The 12,283-nt window shown below is 42.1% G+C and overlaps 1 protein-coding gene across 1 annotated transcript; it reads left to right on the forward strand.

The window, feature by feature from the left end:
* Positions 1 to 317: 317 nt before the first annotated feature.
* Positions 318 to 4,670, forward strand: LOC134251086 (uncharacterized). Its single transcript, XM_062733452.1, has 2 exons — positions 318 to 2,406; positions 3,727 to 4,670. Exons 1-2 carry the CDS (start codon positions 318 to 320, stop codon positions 4,668 to 4,670), a joined length of 3,033 nt encoding a protein of 1,010 aa, XP_062589436.1.
* Positions 4,671 to 12,283: the final 7,613 nt, after the last annotated feature.

The following is a 12,283-nucleotide window of genomic DNA, read 5'->3' on the forward strand; positions in this document are numbered from 1 at the left end:
AATTTGCCGACGTCTTTGCTACCGATGACCTTGATCTCGGAAGTTTTTCCGAGATCAAACACCGAATAGATACCAGTAACGCGTCTCCTGTCAAGCAGCGGATGCGACGCACCCCTGCTGTTTTTCAAGGGGAGGAAGAGGGTCATCTCGATAAGATGTTAAAAGCCGGAGTCATCCAGCCGTCTTAATCAGACTGGCCGTCCGCCCCAGTTCTGGTCCGGAAGAAGGATGGCAGCGTCCGTTGGTGCGTGGATTATAGAGCCTTGAATAAGGTGACAGTCAAGGACACGTACCCTCTGCCACTCGTCGAGGAGTGCATGGACACGCTAGCGGGAAACCGCTGGTTCTCTAAGCTCGACGCTAACGCGGCTTACTGTCAAGTTAAGATAGCTCCGGAAGACCGGAAAAAGACTGCCTTTATAACAAAATACGGTTTATTCGAATTCACTAGAATGGGGTTCGGTTTGTGCAATGCCCCAGCGACCTTCGCTCGAGCTATAAAATTGGTGTTGCACAGACTTAACTGGAAGATCGCCTTAGCTTTCTTAGACGATATCCTAGTCCTAGGATCTTCGGCGCAAGCTCACCTTGATAACCTACGACAAGTGTTTGAGCGATTCCGAGCGTATGGTCTTAAATTCAAGCCTCGGAAATGCGAGCTGTTTAAGACTAAGGTCGAGTTCCTCGGTAGAACCGTGAGCGAGCACGGAGTTGAGATGGGGGATCAGTACATTGAATCAGTGCGTGACTGGCCTGTTCCGCGTGATGTTAAGGGCGTAGAGCGTTTTCTCGGCTTCGCCAATTATCACCGTAGTTTTATCCCTCATTTCTCCAGAATTGCGGCTCCGCTATATGCGGTTGCCGGAAAAAACGGTTTCCGGTGGGGGGAAGAGCAATATAATGCTTTCGAGGAACTCACTCAGTTAATGACTAAACCTCCAGTTCTAGCGATACCGAACAGTACGGGTCATTTCATCCTGGATACTGACGCCTCGGATTATGCCGTAGGCGGGGAATTAAGCCAAGTCCAGGGTGGCAAAGAAAGAACAATAGGGTATGGAAGTGCTGTGCTATCCGCAGAACAGCGCAGGTATTGTACTACTCGCAAAGAGTTATTGGCGGTTATTAAGTTTACCAGACAATTCCGCCACTACCTGCTGGGTCGCGAGTTCACAGTCAGGACCGATCACCATAGCCTGGTCTGGCTAATGAACTTCAAGCATCCGAAGAACCAGATTGCTCGATGGCTCGAGGAACTGAGCCAGTACAATATGCGGATCGTACACCGCCCGGGAAAGAAGCATGTGAATGCTGATGCTCTGTCCGGGGACATACCCGATTCATGCCAGGGGTACCCGACGAGAATTAGGGTCGAAGACTTGCCCTGCGGCGGATGCCGTTATTGCCGCCGAGCCCACGAGCGATGGCATGAGTTTAACACCGAAATAGACGATGTAATTCCTTTGTCCCAATTCTTTGACGAAACGCCTGTGCCAGCGGAAAGTCCGTCCGCTGAGGGGGGTAACTGTGATTCGTTAGATCCCACTCTCCGACAGGCCATTGTTTCTAGTTCTTGGGAAGATACTCCCTTGACTGTAAGTGCGTCTGCACTTCCCAGTTTCCAGATTAATGTCAGTGGGGTGTCGAGTCTAGATCCCAAGATTGAGACAGTTAGTCCTCAAGTCTGTCAGTTAACAGGTGATACTGCAGGAATTTCGCTATCCTCTTACAGTTCCGCAGATTTAGCTCAGAAACAGGAAAATGATGAAGATATAGTATACCTGAGACAGTACTTAGAGTCTGGCGTTTTACCTACCGAAAGCGACTTAATTATTCGCAGTCCGGAAGAGAAGTGCTATCTTCTGGAACGAGACTGTTTCTATCTCGACGAGACAGGAGTTGTTTGGCGAGAACCGGATGACTCGGATGCACCCCGTCGGCTCCTAGTGCCGCGGAGTCTCCGATCCGAGATCATGCACTTATATCACGACATACCGTCCTCCGATCACCAGGGAATCCAGAGAACTAAAGAACGACTTAAACAACAGTTCTACTGGTGGCGCATGACAAAGGACATTAAGTTATATGTCACGACTTGCGATGTATGTGCGAGGAATAAGCGAGGGTCGTTGCCAAACAGATCAGAGCTCAAGAGCTATCAAGCCGGAAGCCCGATGGAGAGGGTACATTTAGACTTTCTCGGGCCGCTTCCCCGAACTGATAGCGGGAACGAATACATACTTATGATGGTAGATAACTTTACCAAGTGGGTAGAGTGTATTCCGCTGCCGTCTCAGACAGCGGAAGTCACCGCTCGTTCTGCTATCAATGACTTCTTTTCTCGATTTGGCTATCCTTACGAAATCTTTACAGATCAGGGCCGTAATTTCGAGAGCGAGCTGTTCTGTAAGATTTGCGCCATGTTAGGGGACGACCATTTGATTCGGGGGGGGGGGGGGGCTGGCAGACTTTGGAAATAAATAATCTGTCCCTGAAAATATTGAAAATAAATAATCTTTCCTCCATTACAGAGAAAATAAATAATCTGACCTTGACTTATGATATTTAATTATTGTGAAAAATACCCTTTTTATTTACGTGTAATTTAATCTCAAAAGTCTTCAATTCCAAAATTTTTTTTTGGCTCGCTTCGCTCACCATTTTAGAACCAAATAGTATTTAAAATCAGATTACCAGACTGGATACTTATGTCAGTTTGTCAACATGACAATGTGCACTTAGAAGGTGTGATGAATAACAGTACTTTAAATACAAGCCAATTCTTACACCACAAAAGATAAATTTTCTTGTCGAAGAATTACACTTCCCCGATAAATTAATACAAAATATACACTGGTGGATTTAAGTGGGACGTACATGTGTACAACCCCTCCCCTAAAATTTCAAAGTATTATACGAATAATAATAATAATGCCATACTTTGGGACAACCGGAATACCAATATTTTAGTGCCTAGTTTTACTCTTAAAATACACAAAAACCCAAGAGCTTCAGGGGGCTTTGACCCCTGGGCCCTTTTCATTCAAAATATGATATGACTAGTATTAACAATGTCATACTTTGGTACATATCTAACCAATTCCTACACAATTGTGTCTGGTTTTACTCTTTTACATACAGAAAAACCCAAGAGCTTCAGGGGGCTTCGCCTCCTGAATCCCCTTCATTCAAAGTATGGTATGACCAGTATTAATAATGTCATACTTTGGTTCATAATAACCAATACCACTATAATAGTGACTGGTTTTACTCTTAAAATCCAACCCAAGAGCTTCGGGGGGGGGGGGGGGGGAGTGTTACTCCCTTGGCCTCCACCAGGGCTTCGCCCAGGACCTGGGGGCCTTACGGTGGCCCCAGACCTCTTGCCTACACGAAGTTATACACGCCCCTCCCCAAATCATGTATCTGCCTATGGTATATAAATGATTAGTCTTTTAGAATCAACTGATCACGGTACGGGAAGACAAAGAAGAAAATAAATAATCTCTCTATGATAATCTTGAAAATAAATAATCTGTCTTCGACAGGATTGAAAATAAATAATCCGTCTCAAGAAAATTTGCCCGCCCCCCCCCCCCCCTCAGGATCAAATGGTCGTCCCCTTAGGGATACACAAAGCCAGGACCACACCCTACCGTCCGTCAGGGAATGGCCAGGTAGAGCGCTATAACCGCACTCTAATGGACGCGGTTCGTTGCTACGTAGATGGCCAGCCCAAGTCATGGGATAAGTACCTAGGCCCATTGGCTGGAGCGTTGCGGTCCGCGGTAAACCGCCATACTGGGTATACTCCAAATCGTCTCATGCTGGGTAGAGAAGTATATATACCAGCAACCTTGATGTTCGCCCCACCGCCTTCCACGTCTTTTCAAAATGGGGAGGAGGGTGAGGTCGACAGATATGTACGTGACCTAGAAGAAAATGTTCAAAGCGCGCAAGACATTGCCCGCGGAAAACTAATAGTCGCGCAAAAGGCAATGAAAAGGTCGCATGACATTAAGGTCCGTACCAGCAAGTTCAAGGTCGGAGATTTGGTTTACTGGCGCCGCAATGCGGGAAAAAAGGTAGAGTCAGTATGGAGGGGTCCTGGGATCATAATCGAAGCCAAATCAGACACAATATCTGTTGTCAAATCTCGGCGCGAGGTCAAGGTCATGCACCATGACAAGCTTAAAAGGTGCGAGTTCAGGCAACTCCCCAAATGGTTAATAAATTATAAGAATAAGTTGCCCGGACAGTCAGTAGCCCGAGATGGGGATAGTTCTCCTATATATGATGTGGTTGCACCGCTGGGGACCGCAGACTCAGGAATTAGTCCTGGGAGCCCGTGGAGTGGGGGTCACTCAAAAGTTAGCCCCAAGCCAGCGGAGTCAGTAGGTCCGTATATGGGTACTCGAAAACGGGTTAGGGAAAGACTAGATCAATCCAAACAACCTCAATCGCCCAGGAGACCTAGAGCCACTAGGGGGACTAAGACCAGGAAATATTATGTTTGCTTACAGTCTAATCCCAAGGAGATTATGGTGCAGTTCGACAACTGTCGGGACTGGTTCCATCCGGGGTGTGTAGGTATAAGTGAGGACTATGCCAAGTCGATACCTCAATATATCTGCCCTGAATGCAGCCCCGTCGGGGTCGACACTGACTAGGTAGAAAAAGGGTTTCCGCAATGATGCGGAAGCATGTGCAAGCCTGCCTCAACCTGATGTAAACCCAACTGAGACTTGTACATGAAATAGTAAGTTAGACATAGGTTTGATAATCTTACCTGTCTTTGTTGGTTCATAAGTGATGTCTAAGGAAGTTGATGAGTTTGTCTTTGAGGGCGGAAGCTCCGCCGAGGAAGAGATGCGGGAACGCAGCGACGCGGACTCGGAAGTGGCCGCACCGACGAGTGATGCTGAAGTGCCGGAAGGGAACCTCGGAGCGCCCAGAGGTCGGGGGATTATCACAGGGATCCCAGATGCGGCACGCCCTTTGCCGCCATCTGGGCGAGGACAGCCTGTTCGCCCTGGACCATCTTGGGCGGAGATGGTAGAGCTGCGTCTTAGAGAGCAGGAGCCTGCGAGGTCGCAGGAAGCCAGCGCACACCGACCCCAGGGAGTCGGGCGTGCGGGGTTGTTATCTGGTGCAAGATTAAGATTGATACCCGCAGGTGCGGAGGGGGCGGGAGTCCGCCGTATTAGAGCAAGGGGCACCCGCCGATGTGCGATTCACGCATGCGGGATGAAGTTCTCGGGGGCCACCCCGATGTTAGCTCACATTTGGGAATACCACACTAGGGGGGTGGATGATCCTAAAGTATTCCTTGAATTTCTGCTTGAGTTAGCCAGGTTGCTCAGGGTATCCTCTGAGGGGGCCAGCGATTTCGAGTTGCTGGGACAACTCCGCTTTTGGGTAGTTAGGCGGATGGGGAAGGTCGAGTGGGGATTTTCTTCCTCTGTTAGAGACCTGATGATTCGTTTTTCGGCGCATTTGGGTATTGTGCCGCCTATGGAGCCGGAAATCCGCAGAGTGCGGATGGGGGAACTGCCTCACGTGGCAATGCTTGTTCATCCCAGAGTAATAGCCATTATGCTGAATGGAGCTGATCTGATGGGGACGTGGAACTACTTAGAGCGGTCCCGTTCTAACGCAGCGGAGTCGTGGGAGGACAAGCTGTTGCCGGAGTCAATGGTCAGTGAGGTGATTCTTGTGCCAGACAGCCTCCCTACCTCTAGGGAGAGCTTGGTGACTGCGACTGTTGTAGCGGAGAGTCGGCAACCCCCAGTGGTTGTTGTGGTTCCGCCGGAGGAAGGCGCCAGCGGCGGAGCGCCGCGGCCTTCGTGGTCAGCGGACCCCCAGGTCCCGTTGGTCCAAGTTGTGGATTGTTTATGGTTTCCCAGGAGGATCCCGGGTTGTAGGGGACAGACTGTGGGGGAATTATTGAGTGAAGACCGCCGCCCCGTCGACGTAAGAGTGGAGCTGGTGGGAGGTTGCGTGACGTATGGTTTCCGAGAGGAGCCCCTCTCGGTATTGGGCAATCCGCATTGGGTTGTGGCTCAGGGAATTTCCCCTGAGTCTGCGGACTTTGTTCTGCAGGCAGATGTAGCACGCGTAGTGGGAGCTTGTAGGAGTAAGAACTTCGTGGTAAGGGAGATTGGACTGGATTATTCCGGTCCAGCCACTCACAGGTGTCAGAGGTTTGTTCCTGATTTTCCTTGTGGAGTTGAAGCGCCGATGGGCCCCAGGCACATCAGAGAGGTTTACCGTCGGGTTGCCGCAGCGAGGGGACAGGACGTCGCCTTGCTAGCGGGTCTTGTTTTCAGGAACTTTAGAGTGTTTTTTGGACCCCAGTTGAGTGGATCCTTATAGATTAAGTTATGCTAGAGCCGGGACGTGCAGCCCGGGAAACTTACCTGAACTTACCTGAATCAGGAACAGGGAATCCTGATTTCTTGGCCGCACTGTAGATGTCGCCCTTGATGTATTACGCAGAGCCTATCTAGATGTATCAACGTTGGACCACTTGGTAGACGACATGAGTCGGAGGGTAACAACGAGGGACCTCGTGGTGTTATGAGACGACGCGGAGGATGAGTGACTGTGTGATATGAACTGTTAAATCTGTAATTTTTATTATTATAGAGACATTAATGTTTAAAGCTTTATTATTGTGTGAATGCATGTGTATGTATGAAAGATAGGCCCTGCTAGGTGTTAACTTTTATTGTTTGTACATCTTAGTTGTCCCATTGTATATATATGTCTTACGGGCTGGGACGCCCTGTTATTAAATGGGGAGGAGTGTAGTGGTCCTGGAGGAGCCGGGGGCGAATTCCCCGGTAGCCTCCGATCACGTGTCCTGCAATGATGCGGACTGTGACGTGACACTCTCTCTCTCTTGTGTTGGATGCAGTCCTGACTAGACGTGTTATTCTATTGTCTGTAAGTTATTGTGATATTGTTGTATTATTGGCGACCGCTAACTAAGTAAAGTGCGGATTTTATATAACCATAGTGTTGTCTCTATTTTGCCATCACAGTATGTAATTATTATATAGAGAAACGCTTTATTAACATGATTAAGTACAGATGTTGACGTTTTGTGTATTGGGGTGCAGGAAAGGAAAATCCACCAAATCATACGTCATCGCGGCAAAATGTCAAACGTAATACCTTTCTGTACTTCCAATACAATTTGCACTTCAAATGGCAATAAATTCTATATGTCATAAGTGCATTTTAACGTTGAGTTTACACTGATTTTTTTTCTTTGAGAGCCATGGAGATACGAGAAATGATAGCATGTATCAACAAACCTGTAGGGTAGACACAAACCTGTTGGGTAGAACCTTCGCGAGCCCCACGTGAATGTCGCCGAGATCCCGTTTCTTCTTCATCCAATAATTATATTAATCTCCCAACTAAATTTTTGTCAGCAAAGTTGCTTTTTAATTTCAAGCCCTAGTTTTGGTTTTGTTTTTCGTTTTGGTCGACTTTGTCAATGTAGCAGGCCGCCTACCGGGCTTCCCTCTCTTACCATGCTGTTTTGTTTATGAAAACTATACGCATGCTCGATCAAGGGATAACATGTACAGTTTCACGTTGTCCTTAAAATTAAAACAATCATATAATGTTTGTTATAATATATTTAGATTTCTACATAAAGGAAAGTGTAATGGAGAACCGGATTGCAAAAATTCCGTGTAGTTGTGTTATCCAACTGATACATATGCTTTAATTCTAAACCAATCAAAATATTATGTATGGAATATTGAAAGGCAAAAAAAAAAACGGCTTTGGAAATTCCGACGGGCGAAAAAAAACAATAAACATACCTTCATTGCGTCAAGAGCTCTGTTCTGAATTACATCCTTATAATCCATGTCAAAGGCGTCATGAAGCAAAACTAACTCTACCCTTCGGAGAAAATACTGAAAGTGAACTTTGATGTCAACCTTCAAAATACGAAATAATATGTTATATGTAAATTAAGGAATGAGTCTTGGCCAAATTATCGAGTATAATCTGGTTTGGGTCAGTTTACGCTTTATAATCCGCGAAGCGAAACTCCATATCCAGTCCGTAGAGATACCTCCCGGTAGTGTAAACTTCGGATTTGTCCACTCTACCTGTAGATTTTTGTCTTTTAAATCCAAACTACAACAAGGGAATAAAAATAAACATTAAATATTAAAATTTCCATATACATAAATCTTGACTGAACATTGGCCTTATACGTGTTTGAGTTTGGTAAAATGACAAGGAAGCACTATATATTATATGATATCGTCCTGAAGATGTATCATTCTGATACATATATTGTTTATATGTAATTAGAATAATTTTTTGAAAACGTTCTTTCATAAATACGAGTTTTTTTTGGGGGGGGGGGGGGGGGTACAATGTCTACACTTCGTGTATCTAGATCTATTGTCATCATTTGTAGGCGAGGTTGGTGATCAAGCTGAATTTCAATGTCAAAAAATTTTTAATTGAAACAAATATCTGTTAAGCATTTTGGACTAAGCTATTTGTAGGATTAATACACTAAATTTACATTTATCCCCATAAAGGTTTTTACATCTTTGTTTTGGAACTAAATATTAATAAAATATATGACATATAAAATATATTCCATTAGCCAGAGAAAATATATTTTCTACGGCTTGAATCTAAAATATAAAAATCAAACCATATTGTATCTAGATTTCAACATTTCTTACTTATAAGAGATTTTTATAGCTACTATTATAAGCATTTATTTTTGAATGTATAGCTTTTCAGTAATCATGATCTGGTATATATACAGGGTGTGGCATTATTGACATCGTTTTTTCCCTCCACAATTCTTCCTTTATCAGAAAGAACAACAGTATTATAATATACTATTTAATCATACCAGATAAGAGTCATAGCGTACCTCATAATATTCCACGTTTAACTAAAACTGTATGCCAACAAAATACCTCCAACGATTGAAAGAATACAACATCCTCCTACCACTACCAATACCAGTGTATTCCTTTCATTGCCCATCTTAACAGACACGGTAAAATATGAAGAAAAGAATAATTCAGAGGTACGGCAAGGTCAAGGACGAGGTAATATAGAAATCAATGCTGTAAGGTATCAGAAAAAATGTCCTTAAAATGATTGCAGATGTATGTAAAAACGAAGCTGAGAATTTATTGATTGCATTTCCGATCACCTCCTGATTCACCCAGACAAATAAACGTATGGATACAATATACTCTTCAAATGAGTGTGAGGTTATTTGTTTCTGTTTGATACTAATGTATGTGTCTCGTATCTTCTTAGATGTATTGCCGAAAGAAGGTAGATGAGATAACAAATATAGGGTAATAAGAATCAACATTTTGCGAATGATAATTTCTTAAAGTAACATTTATTGATAAACGGAGTCAATTTTTTTAACAAGAATTGATACAAAACAAGCCATACTGGCAAATTCAGAGAGCAGTGGTATCCCACTTTTGGAGTCTTATTGGTATGTATGGCATAATTGTGCTGTCTTGTCTGAAAATCTGACTTTGTTTATATCTTAGAGTACAAATATAAATCATGATATAAAGTACAAATATAAATTATGTCTTGTGATTTATTCTGAAAACATTGCTTCTCATAAGATTAAAATGCAGTCCATTTTAGATTCCAGCATTTTATCCATAAGTTTACTGCTTGACACTTGATTCAATATTTTCATTATTGTGGAATAAAAGAGTTTATTGATGGACTACGTACAATATTTCAACAAAATGAAAGGCATATGCCTAAATTATAATTATATTACGTAATGTCATATGGTGGGAGATGAAGTTGAGTACATGTACAATTACCTGTAGGTTTAAACTAAGCTATTATAAACATTCATGCAGGCCCCAATTCTTTTCTTTCAACCAAAGAGCAGATAAATAACGTCATTTCCAAAAGCAACATCATAAGGATTATATATTAAGGACACATGATACAAACAAATTTTTATCGAAAGCTTTGAAAACAATGTCGGAATATCTACAATTTTATCAGATTTAACCCTGCCCTTCTTGAGAAAATTATTTTCCAAGATTTTTTCGATCCATACATAAACTGTAACATTGCGCGCGTTCTAGTATAATACAATTAGCCTACTCTCAAAGCCCAACCCTAACTTTAGGAAAAACTGAACTTGCAAATACCGGTATACACCGACATTCACATACGAGGAAACAGTTGGGTGTGACCGGTCACCAGGAGATGCTCACTTCTCCATGACACATGATCCCACCTCTGATGTTTTGGAGGTCCGTGTTTGCTCTACTCCTATTTTGTATTGTTTTATACACTTTGATAGTGAATATTGTTCGTTATCTCCATATCCTTCATTTATGGACTTCTGAGCTTAAATCATATTAAACCGTTATCTCAATATATTTCATTCTATAGCAGAAAAAAGGGGAGTACCTGTTTAAGTAACAGAAAACATATTTGTGCATCTCGGGTTATCATGAGTCAGCTTTGCCTATGACTTACATTTACTTCCGATTTAAAAAATTTTAATAAAAAAAAAATCGATAACTTTGCTTTTAGAGAAAAAGTAAACTTTGTTTATTGGTTTTTTTTCTATTTTTTTTTCTTCATTTTTTGTCATTCCGATCATGACAAAGTTCACACAGCGGTTGTGACAGATCGGTAGGCGATGCTTACTCCTCCATAACACCTGATCCCACCTCTGATGTTTTGGAGGTTTGTGTCTGCTCCGCCTCTATTTTGTATTGTTTTATGGAGTTCTGAGCTTCAATATTGTTTGTTACATCCATATATATCATTTAATATCAATAGTATTTATTTCAGTATGAATTGTATATTATTAGAACTTTGTTCACGAAAGACTAATTGTTGAATTTTTTATCATGCAGGTGGATTTTATGGTAGGTTATTTGTATCATTTGTAGGTATGTTTTGAAAACATTAACAGGACTTCATGGCCTATCTGTCATAATATTATGAATTTTGAAAATGCATCACTTTTTTCATAATGAAACAATAATTTACTTTTTGAAACATCAAGGGTAGTATGCAAAGCCCTAAGATTGATCAAACTCGTTTCTCGGTTTTTAATATTTGATCCAGAAAAACCGACATTTCTTTTTTTACTTCAAAGAAGATAACGCTTAGCCAAAAAACAGCCGCTCCTTATTTTTTCGACTTATAAATTACACGACCTTTCTGTCCATAGTGATTGCTCTACCTTGAAGCCCGCTGTGATACAATGAAGTTGACCAAGTACTGCGTCTGGTTTCAATAGGTGGAGAATTTGGAATACACGTAAAATGTTTTGTTTAATTAAATTCATGTAGACATTATTTTTATATTAGTTTGGGCCTGATTTTTAAAAAGAAGGCTAGAAATAACTTCTAACGGCAAATAATTATTATTTGGTCCAGCATAGTTTTTTAACCTATTTCGAGTATGCTGAATCCGAAAAAAATATGCTGGCCTTCATGAAAATGGCGTTAAAGAGTTCAAAATGGCGATTCAAAATGGCGGACATCCAATTTTTCTAATACATATAAATCTGAATATATTATAATATCCAAATATAAACATATATATTAAGAATTATCAGTATAATATGTATACGTAAACCATAAATTTTCTTGATTGTCCAGCTCTGATTCTGTGTCCCTACATTTGCAATTTGTTATTTTCAGTCAAAAATTCAATTGCATTCTCAAAAATTTCATGCTGTGAATGGATAATTTTGTATTGAACAGTGTATATGAATTTAAAAAATTTGAAATTTTCAAAATCTGAAAGAAGAAAATGTTTGTGTTCAATCCCCCCTCGATTCTTGATACAATCTTACACTATCCTAACACAGAAGTGTGGATCAAGTTGCCTTGTAAAGTTCTTGAAGTGTCCGAGAAAATTTTGTTGTCAAGAGAAGTGTTGACTAGGTCGAAATCAGGAATGGCTTAGGCTTATTAGTACGAAAGCTTGTAAGTGATAGGAATCACGAGGAATCTTCAGGCGCTCTTAAATTGCATAATTTTACAACTTTTCTCACCAAAATATGCACACATGTGATTTTAGATCATCAAGTTTGAGAATTTTCTTGCTAATAGAATGACCTTTCTACCCTAAAAGAGAACAAATCTATACGAGGTCACAAAATAAAGAGCTACATGTCTTGAATATCAGAGATTTTTTTTATACCCTCCGCTTGAAAAGCGGGAGGGTATAGAGTAATCGGTATGTCCATCCGTCCGTCCGTCTG

This window comes from Saccostrea cucullata, unplaced genomic scaffold (genome assembly GCF_032062105.1).
Source record: "Saccostrea cucullata isolate Sc308-1 unplaced genomic scaffold, CSIRO_AGI_Scuc_v1 ctg1752, whole genome shotgun sequence".
NCBI lineage: Eukaryota > Metazoa > Mollusca > Bivalvia > Ostreida > Ostreidae > Saccostrea > Saccostrea cuccullata.